This window comes from Chiroxiphia lanceolata, chromosome 3 (genome assembly GCF_009829145.1).
Source record: "Chiroxiphia lanceolata isolate bChiLan1 chromosome 3, bChiLan1.pri, whole genome shotgun sequence".
Lineage (NCBI taxonomy): Eukaryota > Metazoa > Chordata > Aves > Passeriformes > Pipridae > Chiroxiphia > Chiroxiphia lanceolata.
In genome coordinates this window covers 23,611,279-23,632,841 of record NC_045639.1, presented here as the reverse complement: position 1 = coordinate 23,632,841, position 21,563 = coordinate 23,611,279, and the positions used below count along the sequence as shown (strand labels likewise).

Here is a 21,563-nt window from a genome sequence, read left to right as displayed (position 1 = left end):
AATAGATTTCAATAGTGTACTAATTGCTCATGACCCGTGTTAGCCAAATAAAGCAAAATTTTTAATAAGAACGTGAATTCTCTTAGGCAAGTTTCCTACTAAGATATGAAAGTCAAACGAGAAGTGGCAAGGAGAGGCATAAAACCCTGAGTTTTTTTTTTTTTTAAATGTACAGGAAGCTATTTTTTCCCAAGAACCTGAAACAAATTTGCATTGTAATTTTAAAAAGTGTTTGCATGGATAGCTTATGTTTTTAAGTCCTCTGAAGAGGTCTTGCTTCATGACTTATAATAATAGTACACATTCTCAGTCTTTTATGCTAGGAACTGGAGAAAAAAATAATTGGTATCCCTGAGAACTTCTGGATGCTTACAAAAGTCAGTATATTATTAGAGATATAACTTTCTACTCTTCTTTAAAACATGTTGCTATCATGCTTTGTACTATTCCATTTTTTATACAGGCTGATTAGTGAACCTAATTTCATGTTTGTGAATACATTTCTTGCAATGCTAAAGGATGCATCTAATACTGTTGTCTGGCACTATATTTTAGTCCTTGTATGCTCTGCTTCAATTATAGTTGTGGAAATCTGCAGAAGTTTCCAAGTTGACAGGTTTCATCCCATTGAGGGCTGTATGAGATATAAAATTTTACTCTGTATACCAGCAGAGGCTTTTCTGGGCAGCCTCTTGCACTAAATGTGTTAGCCAGAATAGATCCTGCTTGGTGTGATATTTTCAATAAATTGAACTTGCTTTATAGACATCCATAAAATGGGAAGAACCATATCTGTTAGACTTGGTTTAAAATTGATAGCCTAGACTTGAAAGATCTAGTTGCTCATTAGCAGTCTATTAAGGTACTATTTTTCCTGTAAATACTAAATTAAGATTATGTACACATTGCATGTAGACCCTATAGCACCATATCCAATTAAGGTTTTCTGACTTTTTCCATTTCAAGACCTTATTTTCAGTTCCCTAAAATTGTATGCTAAATTTGAAAAATCTGTGATGAAATTAGGCATTATTTCTGTTGAAGATCATGTTGGTTTTTTGTTTGGTTTTGGGTTTTTTTCTTTTTTTTTTTCCCCTCAAGTTATAGTTTAAAATCTTCAGCTGTTTCCAAAAATATGTTATGGGAAAAACATGCTGGGTATTTGTGCAACAAAATAAGTAGATTTCACATCAGCTTTACTAAGATATTTTGGCACCTTCATATATTGGAATTTGTACTTGAAATGTGGGAGAGCACTTTTCTTGTGTCAGAGAGGCCCATGTTCTTTTATGAAAAAAAAACACTCAAAGTTCAATGAAGTTGTAAATTTTTGGAAAGTTTACTTTTTGAAAAGACATGGTAAACACTTCTTACACTTTGCTTGTTAAATTCACTGACCATCCCATTTGCACTCATATGCTTCATTTTAGGAGTTGAAGAATAGAACAGGTCTTATCGTGCCTTTAATGTTTGTGGTTGCTGAGGGACAGTGGAAGTTTGAACAAAAGAATTGAGAATAAATGTGTCCTTTGTGAGGACAGAAACTTCCTGAACAAATGTAATGTGATGCATGCAGTAGATTGGGATTTGAAGTAGAATGGGTGACAACAATGGGGCTGGAAAGCAGGAACTTAGAGTATGACTCGACTCATATAAATGTAACTTTCCAAAAGACGTCTTACCTAAACTTGTAGCATAGGTTTTTTTGTATGAGTACCAGGAAGAAAAAGACCTTGATGGGAAGTGGTTTTATTCATATGCTCTAGAGGCTTACCTAAAAGTAGGAAGGATGGACCTCTATTGTAGTAAAAGGCAAACACTTGACTGTAGAAGAGGCCTACATGATTGAAATACATTGAGTTACTTTAATTTTAAATGGCTGCATTTTGAGTAATCTGAATCCTTCCTTTAGTAGGAATACTCAGCCAAAGGAGTGAGACTGACTGGGTGTGAAGGCAGAGACTAATGGGAGTGGAAATGCAGAACTAGAGCTAAGGACAGGGACTGGGAAGAGATCTTAAAAGCAGGGAGGGGAGAAGCAGTTGAGTATGACTGGATAGCATGTTAGAGAACATTCCCTCACAGAATCAGGAGCTGAAAAACAACATTTTCGGTATCTCAAAGCTCTTCTAGTAATGGAACTTCACTGGCAAATCATATGCTGTAGGCTTGCTCACTGAGTAGTGGTCATGCTGACCTTTACTGAGTTTACATGAAATGCTTACAGACTCCAATGCTTATTGGAGTCTGAGATTTACAGAACCTGTGCAAAGCATGTTAAATTTGGGTGGAATCCATCTGAAGTTTGGAAGAGGGAGGAGGAAACTTTCCTTTTACAGAGATAAATATGCAGCTGAATCTTTGATTTGTGGGAGGAAGTCATGCTTGAGATGTAGTTGGAAAACGTTAGCCACAGGAGTGGGCACTACAGAAGAGCTGACATAAAAGAATTGACTAGATAGATTTTTTCTATGTAATTTTTGCTGTTGCCAGATGTCTGTAGTGAGAATCTGCATTAATTTCAGTTATTGAACAAGAGGCTGTTTATTTTAAGTTAAATAAAATTGTGCATGCAAACATCTTTCACTAGCATTTTCTTTCCCATTTGTTATTATGAGTTTAAGCACTACTGGCATAAATATCCTAAGATGATTTTTTTGTAGGCTTCTCTTGGCAAATCAGTTTCATTTCTATGCTATGCTACATGCTCACAGCAAGAATCAGCTGGGAACGTAGGATCAGGAGCTGCCTTTTTGTATGTTAGGTATCCAAATGCATTTTCCCACCTAATGAAGGGTTTCAAGAATGTCAGTGCGTGCTGCCTTGCAAGAATTGATCAGTTTTCTGTTGAATAAGTGTTAGAATGGTATTTGGAGCTTAATGATCTTTCAGGTTTTCTAGAAAATGAAAATAGCTCTTACCAGTTACAAAGTCACATAATGCTTATAATTACAATAAAATATTTTTAAAATATTACAGAAATTTTAATGAAAATTTCTTAATGAAATATCTTAAATATCTTCAGTGATAACCTTTTATGGTTATTTTCTTGTATTCTATTTTGAGCTGTAGTCGATTTGCTTTATTTTATTCAAACAGACAATTCTTATATGAGTAAAGACCAGCATGGTTCATCATCTGAGAGTGAAGATGAAGCACTGGGTAAATATCATGAGGCCTTGTCTAGAACCCAGAGTTCCAGGCTGCCAGTGGTGGATGGCAGACAGCAAAAAAACTATATATGGGAAACCAGACAAAAATATAGTCCCCTGTCTGCAGAATATGATGGATACAGTAGTGAAGCCTCAATAGATGAAGGTAAGAGTGATTTAAAAGCCTTCCTTTTACTCCAAATTTCAGAATTATGTTCTGGATAAGTAAGTCCTAGACGAGAGCAGCTTGACTAGAAAATAGTCAAGATCTGCAAGAAATATCCAGACACCTTTTATATTTGTGCATGCTCAAAAAAAAAAAAAAAAAAAAAAAGCAGAGACTTGTGTGCATTCTTTCAGAAATACTGCAAATGATATAATACCTTGTTATATAAAGTTTCTTTAAATTTAATTTTGGGGGAAGTTTAAACTGGTTTGATTTAGGAAGGAAGCATGGCAACTCTTGTTGAATTTGTGGTATTATAAATACAAAGGAGACATGTTATTCCTCTCTTGATAAGCCGTTATAACAGCAAAGTATATGGAATAGGTTATTGGCTATGGTGCATATGGTCATTGCAGTGTGCATTACTGGAATGTTCTGTATGTTTTCTTCTCTTCAAAGAAATTACTGCAAAGATTAGATTAATGTATTTTTTCCATGATGCTGAAAGTCGGATGTAAACAATGGATATTCTCTTATGTGCTGTATATTTTTTGATTTTAAGTCAGAGTGACAACTTGACCTAGAGGCTGAGAATTCTGCTGTCAGTATTTTGTCAAGATGCTTTTTGTATTTGAAAATAGCTGTATGTGAGAATTGTGTCTGTAGCCAGTTTCGAGCGTGAAAAGTGAGCTTTTGTGGAAGTTAGATAAAAGTCAGATTCTAATACAGGTACTGTGCTATAGTAAGATATTTGTTGGTCTCCCCTTAGTATATTAAAATGCAGAAGTTTTTCGGTGTTTGATGTTTTCTAATAAGCATGGATGCATGTAATTAAAAGATATCTGTCCTTAAATGTTCTATATAGTCCAGAAGTGCTTGAAAAAAATATTTTCTACTGTGTAATGTAATTAAATTATATGAAAGTCTGTTTGCCATTGAAGTTTTTAATTAGTGCATGATCATTCATGATCCCAAGCTAAGACCCAAAGGACATGAAAGCCATAGTTGAATTCAGTTACAGAGTAAGAGAATTCGTTTTTGATCATCAGAAAATTCGATTCTTTCCTTTGCTGTTAAATTGTAGGAAGGCTGAGTTCCAGCGAATAGTTAAGGAGATGCAGAGGTGAGATCAGGTGGTAAGAGCTGATCCTTGGACACTGTGATGGAGAAGGACAAGGAAGTGGGATAATAAAAGTATCATGTTTGGGTTTTATATCTACTGAGATCTCTCAGCAGTGTTAGTTGGGGAAATATGAAAGATAAGATACTAATTTTTTATACGGTTGTGTCACTGCTGGGAAAAAGTGATGATGTATATTAACAGGAGAGGGAAAAATTATGGTATTTTTCAGCAAATAGTACAAATTATACAAGAAGACTACTTTCACATATCCAGAATAATGTATTTGTTTCTTTTCAAATCACTGAGGCTGGTTGTTGAAATAGTCATAGTCATGACATTTGTCTTTCTATTTCATCGTTGCTCAGTTTTTTTATCCTCCTCAGTTTGTCTTCTCACTGAAAAGTCCTCAGTTCATCTGAGCTTTTTACTTTGACCCTGTAACATTTAAGCTTCAAAGGCATCGTGCTAGCCTGTATCCAATTTTTTCTTTTGGTTGTATTTTATTTCTTTTTTATAATTGTCTTCCTTATCATTCTCTTAGGTCATCAGGATTCATAGTCAGTGATTTTTATCCTCTTCTGGGGAATGAAAACTCCAGTCTAGAAATCTATATCATATTTACAATTTAAGACAAAATAACCTTGTTGGCAAGTCCAAGTTTTGCATCAGGAAAGTTACAATTGTTTCTCCTCTGTTCCTTTTTTGTTATTCTTCTATTGCTAAAGAATTCTGTCACCAGGTGCTGTTCCTTCTCAATTCTCTTTCATTTGGGAAGCAAACTGGATATAAACCCCGTTTATATATATGTAGACATATTCAGGGTTTGGAAAAAAACCCTTTTAAAGCAAAAACTGTCAAAACATTCTAACTTAGAAAATTTGAAAATTTTAACCACATACTTCTACTTGCATAAAATCTTTAATACTGACTGTATTTTGCTTTTACTGCTGCTTATGACATCATTCTCTTTCCACATTTTAGAAGGAGTGGAGAGTCAACAGTGTTATTTATTTGACAGCCTGCAGTCATTCTACAGTGTTGGCAAGATGCTTGCAAATTGGAGTGATGTTTGTCTCATTTTTGGAATGTATTAATCTCAACAAAATTATGTTTAATATGATTAAAAAAAAAAGGTTAGTATTGGACATGGCAACAGATTAACAACCTAGTGTTTTTCACTTTTCAGTGACCTGAAGGTGGCACACTAGAATAGTGTTAGTACTTTTTCACACTCCTCCTAAATTATTTCAAATGTAAGAGAAAGAATCTTTGCACAATGATAAAAAAGTTTTAGAATAGAGGAAAAAGCAGAGTGCCCCTTGTTATGTTATGATCATTACAGAGGGAAAGCTGCCAAACCTAGAACTTTGATGAAAAGAGAAAGCTGAAAACCTCATGAAGAAAGCCTACAGTCTTAAATAAATGAGGGACTGGCTATTGCTACCAAACTGTTCATATGTGTTCAGAGATACAGTCCAAGGGGGGGGAGCATCAACATTCCAGATGTTTCGGTGTAACTTGGTGTAAAGCTTTACTGTTTTCCTTAAATTTGGAAAATAATTTCATTAAATACTTGGTTTTCATGACTGTTAAAGTATTTTTATAGGAAATGTAAAGACAGATAATAGAAGCATTTCTTGATTCTTTGTAGTGGAAGATGAGCAAGCTATGTCTCCTTTGTACTTTATTTCATGTGAGAAAAAATTGTCACTCCATTTGACTTCATGTGCTTCTGTTTTCTCATATGTACTTTAACATTTCTACTAAGTCTTTAGCATTTTGGCTGTATTTCCATCTTATGGCACTGATTAGTCCATATGTTAAACAGGACTTGATAATGTTACAGTGAAGTGATGAGAGGACAGAATTCATTTTTGTCTCATCTCTGTTTTCCTCCTGCTCTTTGCTAGTAAACCAGCCCCTGATCATTAAGATTAAGGACAAGGTGGAATGGTCTTAAACGGAAGGAGGGTAGGTTTAGATTAGATATTAGAAAGAAATTCTTTACTGTGAGGATGGTGAGGCACTGGAACAGGTTGTCTGGAGAAGCTGGAAGCATTCAAGGGCAGGTTGGATGGGGCTCTGAGTAACCTGGTCTGGTGGAAGATATCCCTGCCCATGCAGGGGAGTTGGAATGGTCTGTAAGGTCCCCTCCAACCCAAACCATTCCATGCTTTTATGAATTCTATCAGAGGTAGAGCAATGCAAATATTTCACTTTCAGAAAATTGTTTTTCTCTGCTGAATTTTCTCTTCAGCAGTTAATCTCTATCACATGTTGTATCTTGCAGTAGTGAGCTGTGTGTTTTCAAGGGAGTCAATAAACAGTTTTACTAATAACTGTTTACTCTGAACTTCTGTCTTCACTGTTTAAACTTGTTTAGATGTGTCTAACTCTGTGCACACAAAATTTAACGAGACAAAAATATAATCTTGTCTTTATTAATACACCCTGTTAGATTTGCTAAAAGTATGTGTAATATTAATATGTTTGCATCACTAAGACCTTCAAAATGTCTGATCACATTATTTTAAGGTTCACTTATTATCAATTACATAATTAGTTTATTACATCCATTTTCTGCCTTCATACCTCTAAAAATGTTATATTCCAAAGCCTGAAAATGTGTGTGCTGTGTTTTCATATCATTCTTTTCTCCTCTAGATGGCCATATTAATCTTTCTTTTCTACGTATTTATATAGAAGTCACACGGCATTTTGTATCATGTTTGTAATAATTGAATGAAGAAAACAGTATATTCTGTGGGTTCCGGTAGTTATTTTGATGATGGAATGTTCTAGTAACACTTTAGTTAATTCTGTGAAGTTTAAGGTTTTAAATTTTCATTCACAAATACCTGCTTATGACCCGTGTCTGATCTACTTTATATACTTGTATTGCACGTTTGATACATTTAGATTTTAATAACTTATAGTGCATATTTAAAATGAAAAGTAAATAACTATTGTCCTTAGATGCAAATATTTCTACAGACTCAAAGCTACTGTAAATATGTAACTTTTGAGGCGAGGTTCTCATGGGCAGGCTTAATTCCATAATATCACTAAAGGAAAATCTAATTAATTAGCAAATCAAGTGGATGACATGTCATCATTAAAAGGAAAATTTGCACCTGAAATTTTCAACTCTTGCACAAATGACCAAAAACTTAATCACCGAAAAGAGAAACCTGTATAAGTACAGTGTATGTGGACTTAATCTCTGTGCTTGGACCCAGAATTCCAGGGTCAGCTCAAAGTTTGAAATGTTAATTTTGCCAGTAATAGTATTTGTGTTATTTCTAATATTATCCAATAAAGTATGGATATTATGGTCACTTCCTGAAGTGACCTCTTTTCTTTTTTCCTTACACACATCCTGATAAAACTTCATTTTAGGTTTTTATAACACATATCCTACTTCTTATATTATTTCCTACCATTTCAATATGTTGAATATGTAGTATTGCCTTTATGTATTCCAACTATTTGTAATATTTTGGAAGAGGGGATTAAGATAGGCTGTGATATTACATGTCTGTTTCAGAAAATAAAGAACAAAAATAAGGAAAAACCCACCATGAGATATTTTTGCTAACAAAGAGTTTATAATTTCAAATAGGGATTTAAATAAGGAAGTGTAAAAATTTTATGTTTCACATTGGCATTATTCTTTGTACTTTGTATTTGGAAATATTTTTTAATATCTATATTGTGATCTTAAATGGACCATGCTTTCTTAATTACTTCAAATTCAAAAAAATGTAAAATATGATATTAAACTAGCTTCTTTGTTTCCAGTAGTGGCTGCTTCCTCAACTTTAACCAAGCATTCCACTGGGAAGTTGTTGCGTCTTTCTTATCTCTCTAAGCCTCTTAGGCAAGTACAAGATGTTTTCTTTAAAGAGATGGTTCCCTAAATTCCTAAATATTTAAGTTTTTAAACTTAGAAATGTTAGGGTAAATATATTGAAATTACAGTTTTGCAGGCAGATGTCAAAAACTATAGATGGTTCTTTGGTTTTGAAATCAAGATTCTCTGAATCCCTTGAGATGAGAAAGGTAGAAGAGGGGAAGAAAGCAGTTTGGATTTTTTCATAGTTGATTTGGGATACTCTTAAAGCATGTCTTGCCCAAATTACCTCTTTAACAGCTGTGCAAAATTCTGGATTAGGGAGCAAGCAAGAGGGATTGATCCCAATTTGAGACAAAATGACATCATGATGGAAAAAAGGAGTAAGCTTACTTGCTGACTTAGCACGCTTAGATATACTTTATTTAGCTATAGTTTACCAGTTCCAGTACAACCACAGGTTCCATCTCCAGCCTATTTTAAAGTCTTTTTCTAACTTCTCAATTGGTAAAGCCCCATGACTGAAGACATGTTTGTTCAGAGGCTCTATTTCTGGGATTGGCCCAAGTGCCTTACATTTCGCAAGGTTTTTTTGAAACATATGGAAGCACTAAAAGACTGCAGTGAGAAAACATAAGTTCTCTTAAATGAGAATCTGCTGCTCTAGCAGACATATGCTACTGGATTTTATCCATCATTTCCATATTGTGAAGGTAGAATATGATGTTATTTTTGTAGTTTATCTTCTCCTCTTCTATTCTTCTCTAGGCTTTCGGCACTTTATGTTGATGTGTCTGTGGACATATGTTTGCCTTGTTCCTCAGTGTCAATCTTTGCACATGAAGGTGACTGTTCTTCTGGAATCTCTTGGATCTAATTCTTTAGGCAGCTTTTTGCCTTTTCCTTCTCTCTTGTTAGTTTCTATTTGGGAAAAGTCTCCTTACTGAATTAAAGTATATGTAGAGATTTTCTCTCAATATCTTTTCAACATAAGCACCAAAAACTCCTTCAGAGGCACCTCAAAACTGGTATACAGGTGAATCTTCCCAGTTTGTTAAAGCAACCTGTGGAGTTTTCCTCAGTAAATACATTCTGTGAAGTAGGATCCTACTTATTCAGACTTGTCAAGCTGAGTGAAAGCCATTGGACAGGCTGAGAGAGGAAGAATGGATTACTCAGTGAATCCCATGATAACCAGTTTATTTTCCAGTTTATCTTCTATCATTATTCCTTACATGGAAGTAGATCTACTTTCAAGCCAAGTGTGAACGAAGACTTACTGTTTTGAAATTATAGAGTGAGGGCCTCGGTATGGTTGTATTGTGTTCGGCAAAATAAGGCCACAGTTTTCTCAAAATTGGTCTGTCTATCTGTACACTTCAGGTGTTATGAACTACAGGCAAAGACGATGGCTTACATGGAAAAAGAACTGTGCACTGGTATTCAGACTGGAAGTTTGAAAGCTTAGTTGAATACTTGATCATAAATAGTTATTTCTTTTATTTTTCTTCTAATGTGCTTCAAATAAATGAATTAGAAATACTGGAAAGAGTATTTAGCAAGAAGGTGGCCGACCACTTTTTTCTGATGCGTCTTTATCAGATTACCTGTGAGATTTCTTCCTACCTATAGGAAGTAATTACTCTTTTTGTCCTGCTATTTTGGATAGACTTAGGGTTTCAAATAGTACATTCATCAAGAGACTTTGAAAGGGTCTTCAGTCAAGAGATTTAAGAGAAGTCTTAAGAAACCTTCAAAGCAGTGTTTCATAAATGCTTCAGAGTGTATTTTGAAGACGAAGTCATGTTTCAGCTGTGAATACTCCAGATATTCATACTCATGTATCCTACCTGATAATGCTTGTGTACTAACAACTGATGTCATTCATTCTTGTTGCACTTTCTGGAGATTTTTTTTGGATTTTTAATTGATACAGCTTCCTTATGCTTGTTTTTTATTATGTGGACATCTACTCATGACATTTTTTATTTTAAGAGTAATTAAAAACCTTCATGTAGTACAGGAGAAAGTGCAATGATGCAGTACTAATGATACAAAGGTCTGATTCCTGATCGTATGTGTTTGCCTCCTCTGGTTAATTGGAATGAATCCTCATTGGCTTCAAGCCCTTAAAAATTGGAGACAGCGAATTTCTTGTGGTTTTGAAGCTTCTGGGGAGTGTGACCATTCAATCCATAGCTGTATCAGCTCTATCAAGGGAATATTTAGGGATACTTTAGTAGAAAAGATACTTTTGTAATTTGAGGATTTGCAGAATAGTGTCCAGAGCTAACTTGATTTGCAGCACTTTCTACTTACTATCTCTGATGCTGTGGTTTTGGGTTTTGGGCTTCTCTGTGGGTTTTTTTTGGTGTGAGGGTTTTTTTTGGTGTGGGTTTTTAGGTTTATTTCGAGTGCCAAAGTAGCTTCCTAGTGTATTATGACAGACCTCTATTATTCTTCTGTAATACTGGAAGATAGTTCTCCTAAGTACTTGAATTTATGATGCATGTTTCCCCAAAATAAACTCAACTGAACGTTGCAGAGACTAAGGTGATTTAAAGATTATCTCTTCCTCTGTCTTTTATTCAGTTTTACAGAGTTCAGATCTTTTATCCTTCCCAAGAAACTGTTACCATTTGTCTTGTGAAAAGTTCCTGATAGCAAGGAACTTTTCATGTAAGTAATTCATGTATTAGGCTATGATCATGTTGTGGTTACAACTCTTTACCTGTAGGAAATGCAGACATGCAAAGTCTCGTGTCCTAGAATGGACAGAATTCACAGATGAGGTAGAAAGTACATGTGTAATTCAATATTATTACTGTAATTTTCTTGAAGAATATTATGGAGGAGGCAAGATACAAACATGGGATTTAAGTGCAAAGGAGATCTGTGTCTGAGTTGAAACACAGTTTGGAAGAGAACAGATTTACATTGAGAACTTGAGAGTTTAAAAGCCAGATAGATGATATCAAAGTTGTGCACAGTCTTTTAACCAAAGGAAACACATGAAAGTGCTTCATAGTATGAATTTGGATAATTCTGAAACCATGAATTTACCCTGTGATTAGCAGCAGAGATGCTGGGAAAAAAAGATGCTGTTAAAGTATGCATGTCATCTACTTTTGAAAGAAGAAACCTAGTAACAAAACTCAGTCGGGGATGATGATAAGATTTTCAACAGAAAAATTCCTTTTCCAGCTAGACCAACTCCAAAGAGGAGGAAAAACTGTCCACCAATGGGAAAGGGCTTTTTTTCCTGATGTGCACAAGTGAGGAAAGCAATCTCACAAATTAGGTTCCTCCTGCCAGCATTTTGAAGTCTTTGAAGAAATACACACCCTTTGCATTGATATGAAGGCTTTGAAGAAAGTCACCCTTAGCAATATGATATCTCTGAAATGATGTAAATCATACATTAATAATAACAGGAAAGTTTTCATTTTATTGTAAACTTATTATTTTAATAAGTCTCTCATCTATTCGAATCTGGAATTTATGAAAGGATCAAGATCTGTCGTTAACTTGGAAAAGTTTACATACGTATTTGTGACTGAAATAGTTCCTATTTAAAATAGGTGTTCTACATTCATAAAATGTTGAGCTGTTCTGTGATAAAAACACAAGAGTATTGTATCAGCAGAAAAGATAATTTCCTTGATGAGCCACGTGATTTTGCCGATTCTGAGAGTTCACATTGAAAACTGGGTATTTCTTGTACTAATATGTAAAAGCTATTGAGAGTGGGCATTCTTTTTTCCTTGGTGTTGTGGTAATATCCAGTGATATAGGTTAGCAGTTACTTTGATCTTTATACATGTATACCAGGGCATGTGTCTTGTTCTGAAAGACTCTCACGGAACAGCCAGAAGGAGGTACAGTTTTCATTAGTCTTAACCCTAATTCAAAAGATCCCATGGCTCTATCATGGACAGAGTGACTAAGAAACAGGATTGAGCAGTAGACTGGAAACCTCTGTAGATACTGATTAGGTGCATGGGGAAAAGGGATTTTACCCTGTACTCTACTTACCTGCTGAGAACAGTCATGCTACTTGGTCATCAGAGTGAAGTAGTTCACGTAAATATGAGAACTAAAGTCGTTATTACAGCTTTGGAATAGAATCATAGACTGTTTTGGGTTGGAAGGGACTTTAAAGATCATCTAGTTCCAAACCCCTGCCATGGGCAGGGATGCCACCCACTAGATCAGGTTACCCAGGGCCCCATCCAACCAGGCCTTGAACTTTACATAAGAATATTACAAAAGAACGGCTTATGAGTTCTTCCTCTGTTGCAGGTGTGGATAAATGAAGCATTCTTCTTACCTTTAAAGGTTAACAGCCAAAGATTTTTAACTCTAGTCTGAGACTAATGTTTGCCTTCTAGTTGTACCTTTTCCCTCTAGGTCAAGGACAGGTTACCATTAGGCCTTTTTTTTACAATCTGATCACACTACGCAGGGGTTTTATTGGAACTGAACTATTTTTTTTGTTTTGTTACCTAATGTAGATTATTTTCCTTATGCATATATATCAATTTCATAGGTATTCTTTAACTATATTGTAAGTGTTCTCTTGGAATTATTTAATGAATGTTTTGTCCTTGTACAAGAAGAATAATGTTACCATTTTTATCTAATAACATGTATTTTATTGTTAGGATAACTATTTTCATAGCTACTTTATGTACATTATTTATTGAGACTACTTAGTATCTGACTAAACAATATGAATTTGTTTCTGTAGCTTGTGTGGAGGGAAAGATATGTAATTTGTTTTCTTGCAAAATAAGCTCTTATGTGCTGCTTGCAACACTTCTGTGTTACAAAGTTACCCCAACTTTTAGGAATTATTGGAATATTTTCCTCGGGGAAAAGGAAAAGCATGATATGTTATACAACTTGAAATAATATTTTTTGTTTGTGTCCTTCTGATTTGAGGTGAGTTTTTGGGGGCAGGGGGGTTGGTTTGTTTGCAATTACTTTTCCTCCACTCTACTGACAAGCTGGAAATAGATCCTTAGCTGGTGTAATTGCTGTGCTTCTGGTCACTCCAGTGCAGCACATCAGGTCTCATGAAAGCACATAGGAAAACTCAAAGGGAAAATTATTTTATTATGGAAATTCTGATCTGGTCCTTTGAGAGAAGCTAGCAGACATGCTTAACTGGGTGTAAGATTTTCTGTGTGGAGTCACCTATGTCCAATTCAATTAAAGCTTGATCTTTAAATTTGTAAATAGAAAATCTTGCTACATTCGCCTTCCACACCACTTAATAGTCTGGCAGCATGTTTTTTTGTATATATATTTGTACAATTTGCTTGGGAGAAAAAAAAAAGTGACCCAGCTCTCTATTTTGACCTTTTTGCTTTCGTCTTGTTGAACCATTCTAAATTTTGTCCTTAAAAATGTTTTGCAAAAGATATTCAGTTATCACAATTTTCTAATTGTTTTAATTTTAAAAGAAGATTTGTGACATTCCTTTGCAAATATATCAATTTGTCAGATGAAGGTTAAAAATTAGATACATTTTACTCATGTTAAAGTCACATCCAGCTTATTTAAAGGCAGCTTTGACTTAGAGTTGCAAGCCTGAGGATATTGATTTGAATTATGCATGACTGTCTGGTATGCAGTTCCATTAGCCTGCTGGATGGATAATGTAAACATGTTCAGAATTTTAAGTATCCTATATGAGCATACGAGCGGCAGGTTAAAAATAGAGCTGATAAGAGCATGCGTATCTGAAAAATCCAAATCTTGGGGAATAAAACGACAAAAGGGTCGTGTCTTCAAGAGGCTGACTTCAGGTGTGATTTTCTTTTCTTTGAAACTGCTTGGCCTGAACAAATACAGCTTGTACATATGACTTGAACAGGTGACAGGATTGCTGTTATCTGCTGCAAAGCATACTGGAAAACACACTCGTAATCAAAAGGTCAAGGCCAACCCTGCAACTTTTGGCAAAAAAAGCGGAGCAGTGTCTGTTCTTGTTTAAATTGGTCAAGATTAACTCTAGTGATTAGGCTAATTTTGCCATATCTTCAAGGAATCTGCTTTGGAATGTTATTTGATTTTGCTCAAACTTCCTGTGGCTTCCAGTATCTCATAGTTCCTGTTTATGTTATATCTGATCAGTTGTTTGTTTGTATTTTAGCAGTCTGTAGTTTGGAAGTACAAGTAATGATTTCTGAAACTTTGGTTTTAAATCCGTAGCACTAAAAACAGTGTGTTAGTAAGATTTAAAAACAGATAGTATATTTTTAGAATTTTGTCCAAGTTCCTGTGAATTTTAATAGGAAAAAAAGACAACTCTGAAATGAAAACTACAGTGTCATCTATGTTACATTTATAAAGACTTATCTTATTTCCAAATGCTTCTGTTGCATATGTAGAGTTTTTCGCAATATGGTGAGCTGAATGAAAAGCACAAAAATCTATTGCACTTGTTTTCAACATCTGATGGATACAAACCAGGAAACTAGTCTGATTTTGCATTAATTAATACTACCTTCTCAAAGTTATTTTGCTTGGAGTGCCTCATATTTGGCTATGTTAAATGCTGTACATAATATCAGATTGGAACTATTTCTAGATTATGAGATTGAGAGAGAATAATGATGTCTTTTCCCTGGGCTTTAAAGCATTTATTTGCTTAATATAATAATAAATCCACGGAAATTTGCAAGCAAATGTGTGACTTAAAAGCTCTTCCTGATGATGAAGTTAATTATACTGCTCTCATATATTTCTTTCTTTTCCTCTCAAAGCTTGGATCATGAATTTTATATTCACACAAAATTTGGCCAGTAGATAAATCTTGGGTAGTACTGGTAAAATTTGAAAAGGTGTTTTGAATTGATGGTCATTTTTCCTTTTAACTGAGGACTAGTTAATTTGTTACGAGACTAGTACTTAATCCTCTCCTTTGAGAAACTCATCATCCTGTTTGGTAACAACTGTTATCTTTGACTGTAACCAGAACAAAATTCCTTTCACTGTCAATGAGAACCACTGCTCTGAATCATCTGCTTTTCCTTCCTGTTAAGAAGAAGGGGCTTTTAAAGAAGAAAATGTTTTGAAATAGCAATAGTAGTTGTCATTAGTGTTAAAGGCAATCTATTGGCCACAGAGGTGTAGGGAACAACAGTGGCAACTTCCAGACAACTTCAATATTTTGTGAAGGAAGAATTTATGAATCTTTTTTATGAGGGATGGTAACAATGGCAGTTATTTCTTTAAAAGAGACTAGTTTGCACTTTAATTCTTCTCAGAGAAGAACGGGGGAATCTCTTGTGTGTTTTTTTGTGCCCGGTGAAGATAATACAAGAGAACATTATACAGAGGAAAAATGATAGCGTGTGTAACAGTGAATGTAGTGGCCTGAGTACAGAACCATTGTGTAAATATCTCCACTGTTCCAGATGCTCTTTTTTTGTTTTGAGTGGTTCTGACATAAAACTACAGAACTGTAATATTTTGATAATACAGGCGACAGTATAAATGCCACAATGTAGCAGTCAATTTTAAGTTCATTTTCCTTATTCTCTAGCTTTTGGTTACTTTTAAAAGACATTTTCAGGGGAAAAAATAGAAATGAGGCTTAATTTTCGTTGAATGTTCACGGTAAAAATATTATGTGGATTTTTTCATACCCTAAAGAAAGTTTGAGACAGTACAAAGTTAAATTTAAAACTTAAAATAAGTGCATCTTATGAAATCTGGGTAAATGTAAGTCCAACCTACACTGTTAGAAAAATGGAAATATTTATTATGTCTTTAGTCCGTATGTGATTGTTGGAAACTTACAGAATGATACAATTATTTCGTAATGTTACTACAAACAAGGGTAAGAGTCTGGTTTTTATGCATCAATGTCTCTGCCTCAGATATTATACTTTAAAATGTCTGTATTTTAAAGCAAATCTGAGCCTGTGGATATGAAGAAGTCAAATACATTTTTTGTTGAGTGTTTTGTTGTAGTACTTAGAGAAGTTTAGGTAGCTGAGGAAAAGAGACAAGAGCAGCAGCAGTTGTCTGCTCATTCTTCACTGGCTCTCCTGCTCTTAGTTGCCTCCATGACACTTGTTTATGCAGTTGATGTCTTTCTGATGATTTAATGCATGGAAGGGTGGGATACAGTTCTGAATCTATGTCGAGTTCATATTACAATAATTTATTTTTCCTTCTGGTTATTCCCCTTTACTTTTCATCTATCAGTTCAGATTATGTTATCAGAGCTTGGTTTTTGAATTCTGTGTAAATTTTGCTGCCTCAGTGGGAGAGAGTCTTTTGTTTTTAAGAAGAGGTCAGAATACAAAAACATAATGGGAAAAATCAGTTTAACTGCCCTCTTCCTACACTGAATTAGTACAAATTATTCCCAGCTTGTTGGAAAGCAGTCTGCATTTGAAAATGTCCATAATAAATTGGTATAAAGAGGCCTAACAATTTCTGTTTAAAGGAGTTTTATTTACTCTAGTTTATGCATAATCTCGGAGTTGTATACAATGTGTCTGCAACTCCTTTCAGAAACACTTGCTGAAATTTGCAGTGTTTACATCTCCCGTGGATATACTGATCTAGAAACACACAAACTCTACCAACTCAAAATAAACAGCAAACTCAGAATGAATCTGTGTACTTCCATTTTCATTTTAACAGTGTTTCAGTGTTGGTCAGACTAAATTTATTTATGTCTGTACCTTTTTTCATTTTGTTTTCCTTGAGCAAAAGTACTAGATTTCAGATAGAAACAAATGTGCCCATTTATCTCATTACAGATGGTAGTATATGTCGTACCTCATTTTTTGGGGGGCGGGGGGGGATAGAGGAAGAGGAGCACTTCAAGTGGTTAGATGTTCATCCTGTATAGATCTCTCAGATTCCTACTGTGCCAGTTCTCTGGTGTTCGATAAGGCACACAAAGCAGTTGTGGGAGAAAGCATATCACTTGTATCCATGGTAACTCGAAAGATACTTTGGAACTCAAAAGGATAGAATAAGCCAGAGTAATAGGTCTCATTATAGGGGCAAAATACATAAAAGGTTCAGGCATATGCTTTTAATTAGTTACCAAAAATAGCTAGAATCAGAGATGATGCAATGAAACAATAATTCTTAGTATTAGAAATGAGCAACACTTGAAATCTGAAAGGCTTTTATCTTACCATCTTGTAGGTATTCGGTCCATGAATACTAATAGGTTTGCAATGGTTTCTTAATCATGCTTAGGACATGAGACTGCACTCTGATAAAAGCTAGAGCAAGTCTCATATGACTGTAAGTTTCTGAAGTTCCATAGTGATGTTAATTCTCATGGCTGTGATGCAGCTTCTTATGAATTGCATGAGCAAAGCATTCTCTCCTGTTTTGCAAGTGCACTGCTGAAAAATGAATGTAATGTGTGCTTCTATGTAGGGATAATAAAAAATGGTTAAAAATACAGATTAATTTGAGATCAAAGATACAGTATTTTTCAGAGTAAGTCACTTTAATTAATTTAAAATAGGAACGTAAGCAATGGGGAAAAGTGTGAAAACTTGAAAGGATGGTCTAGAATTGAATCCCAGAGAGCAAAAATAGAACAATATATGAAGTACAAGGTATAGGATATTTGAATAATCATTTTAATAAAAATATTTTAATACAGTGAATAATTTCAAAGTTTTCTATTTGAACAGAAGTGTTTGTAAGGGATCCATCTTGTATTGCAGTGCAATTCTCCACATTATTTCCTCTGTTGCTATAGAAACTAATTCTAGTGCAGCTGTGATCGCTTATCAAAATTCTAATGTTTCAATACCCATTTCTTATTTGGAGTTATTTAAATAGCCTTGTCTTTGAATCAAACTGCACATTTCATCACTGCTGAATTGTTGACTGGTCAAAATGTTAATGCAAAGTGATGGCAAATGCTGTGGGATTGTGATTTTTTTTTTCTTTTTCCTATCTAAGCTATCATACTTATTGTTAAAGTTTGAATAACAAGCAAATTAAGGCTCTTTCATTTGTTAAATTTTAAAGGTCAATATTTGTTGTCTAACATCAGCATTTTGTAATGCATATCACTTCCTCACTGTAATCTTAATTATATCTAATATTTCATAAACCTTAAATTGTTCCTGTAACTGATACTTGGCATTCAGGAGGGAGGGGGTGCATATGTATATATGTATGTTTAAATATATGTCTCTGTGTGTGTGTAAACTATTGTTAGTTAGTTACTTTTACGTTAGTTTTAACGTAAAAGTAAGTCTTGACATGTTCTTTTTATCAAAGTAAAACTTTCAGTGTTACTACATTGTCTAAAACAAGTATACTACAGTAGCATGTCACCGGTTAACAAAGTATTCTGAGTCTCTTTTGCTCCTTGTATTATGGTTTCTTTGGGACTGGATTTGGGGTTGTTTTTTTGGTGGCGGTAGCAGTGGGTTTGGGTTTCTGTGTAGTTTTTGGCTAGTTGGTGTTTTTGTTTGTTTCTAACAATGAAAGTACTGTGCTGGTAGATATATGTAATTAATGCAGGATGCAGCAATGTAACATTCTGATTGTGAACCATGTTAAACATCATTCTGCTGAATGGGTTTCAGTTGTAATGCTGAGATCTAAAAACTTTGCTGACACCAAATTACGAGGAAAGGTGTGATAGTAATTGATCTGGAGACATATGTTGTATATTTTCTGCTGTTGTATCAAAGCTACTGAAATGTTCCTGTAGTACTTTTCAAGATAATCACTGACTTTCTAATGAGCGTACACTAATTTCATGTAGAGTGAAATAAATAATTTTCAATTTTGAAATTATCATACAAACATTTTGCAGCTGTAGCTGTCAGACTTTGATTACTAATTAACTGCTGTGCACCACCTTTAAGTCTCTTATTCAACAAGCAGCATCAAACAGTAATTTCAAATTAGATATATAAATTTTTTGCTAGTACAAGAAGGGTCTGTAAGAAATGAGTTTTGATGGAGATGCATGTTTTCACTCTGTCTCAATGGCTAGTAAGTTGGTGTTGTAAATACTTGCAGTTACACCACCATATTCATGGCAACACAATTTTCCAGATAGTGTTTTGGGAAGGTAAATGGGTTGAGAATGACTGATCCTTGACTGTTCAGCTCTGTTTTTTCTTTGGGTGGGTGACATGGAAGACCTGTTCCTCTCCTGCTGTTTGCTGAGGTCTGAAGCATCATTCAGTAGACCTTTGCACGCAATATGCAGCTTGGCCCCTCTTTTCTCATCCTCACAAGCTCTTGCTTACCTCTTATGGCTGGTGCTATGCCTGAATGGAAGGATCTTTACCAGCCAGACTCATATGCATCTAGTCCTGTCAAAATGCAGAAAATTACCTATTTTGTGAATTGTATGACAACTATGGAAACATAACAACGTCACATATTACATATAAGCCTAGTAAAGCAGCTCGTCTGTGACGGTGGGAGGTCTCGGAAGCGCCGCAAAAAAGTGCAAGAAATTTAGTTTTGAATAATTGTGTTTCTTTATGCCTGGAGAAACTTGTTTGAGGCCTTGCTGGAGTGAGTGGAACAGACTGATGTGCTCCCTGCTGCTTAATCTGTGCCTTTTCTGTGAATTCTTAGCCCTCTTACTGGGTATGTGAGGCAAAGACACCTTGGTTTCAAAGCATCTCCATTTCCTATGATTTCACAGTGTCTATTTTGCCTTTCTTTTTCTGGAGAGTTGACCTCATAAGTCGTACTAGTGCCATTCCTAAGCATACTTTCTACAGGCACTAATATGTAAAAGGTTTTAGAGTAGTTCTTGAGCATACATAGACTGTTGTTGACCTGTTAGGTACTCCTGCAAACTGAGATCATAGTAGATTTTTCTTCTGGGTTCTAGCTGCTTTTTATTTGATAAAGTTATGAGAGATGTTTAAAAAAAAAAAACCACAAAAAAAATTTCTGTTTTTTTTTGAAATCCTTTTTACAGAAATACTCTAATATACTGCAGGAAATACAGTCCATTTTACTACAGCAAGTCACTGAGCCAGTGTGTCAAAGAGAGAAGGGAAAAAAGTGCCTGAATAGAGAAGAGAAATCAAGGTGCTTTGGAATCTTAGGATCTGAATAAATAATTACCACTGTCTCCCCACTTAAAAAGAAAAATAATGATAAATCTAAAATATAAATGTAAAAATAAGTGCTTATTGTGGGAAATGTCTTGCTGCTCCTGGAATGTAACTAGCTGTGTTCTTTAGGTCGTGCAGATTTTCACCTACAAATATGGATATTCCCACCCATCAGACATCACTGATTTCTCTTTTATCTCTTTGCTCTGTTGACATTGCTTTTTTCTCAGATCTGAACCACTTTTTTGCATGTCATATGTTGTTTTATTTTCCCCATTCCTTCACCTTTCTTCCTCTGTCATTTTGCTTTGTTATTTTACCCGTTTGTAATTTTTCATTCCTGTTTGCATCGTCTTTTTTATTTCTCTCTTTGCACCTTTTCTCATTTTCTGTACAGATCTACTAAATTTCTCTCCCTTTATTTCTTTTCTTTGTTCATTTACCAACAACCTATCACTTTTTTTTTTCTGAATCTTTGCTCCTACTTTCTCCTTTTGCCTTTTTCTCTTATTCCCTGTACTTTTTTCCTCATCCTTTCTCTTCCTTCTTTCCCACTACAAAGCTGATGATATTGGAAGATTCTGTGGGGGTATATCTGTTAAAAAGCTGGTGGCTTGGAGGTTTCCATCTTGTTGGTGTTATACATTTCAGGTGAACTTTAGATTAATAATAATTTAAAAAGCTTGAAGTAAAAATAAATAAAAATTTTAAAATAACCAACCAAACCAAAACCAAAACCACAAAAACAAACAGAATAAATGACTAGAGTACTAGTCTTAAAATATTTGATTTCAATTCTATGCTTCACTGGAAGCTTTCTGTGATTAGGAGCACTTCTGAGCTAGATTCACAGCAATCTTTATTACCTCTTTATTTACCCTGTACTTTAGTTCTTCATCTGTAAAGTGCCAAACATATTAACTTCTACTATTATGGTACTACTGTTGTCTGCCATAATATATTAACAGCTGCAAGATAGCCAAATTGGGATCATATATGTATCTTAAGTGGATGGGCAGAAAATATAACTCATGCTCTACTGAAATTGCAGAATTATTGTATTGCTGCACTCTCTCTAACAGAGCATCCTCTGCACACAAAATTCCTTTGAAAATATGGCAAAGCAATCAAAACAAGCTTTGTGTTCCTATTCTAGAAGCAGGTCTTAATG

The 21,563-nt window shown here is 34.8% G+C and overlaps 1 protein-coding gene across 7 annotated transcripts in view; it reads left to right on the top strand.

Moving 5' to 3' along the window:
• SYT14 (synaptotagmin 14) overlaps positions 1-21,563 on the top strand; it is a 90,056-nt gene that overhangs the window by 29,134 nt on the left and 39,359 nt on the right. For 4 of the 7 annotated variants that reach the window (XM_032682285.1, XM_032682284.1, XM_032682281.1 and 1 more), the window contains one exon: positions 3,100-3,318. The exons of the other annotated variants lie outside the window; for them this stretch is intronic. In XM_032682285.1, the coding sequence (XP_032538176.1) occupies positions 3,100-3,318 (219 nt within the window). The remainder of the gene's footprint in view (positions 1-3,099; positions 3,319-21,563) is intronic. 7 annotated transcript variants of the gene reach the window in all.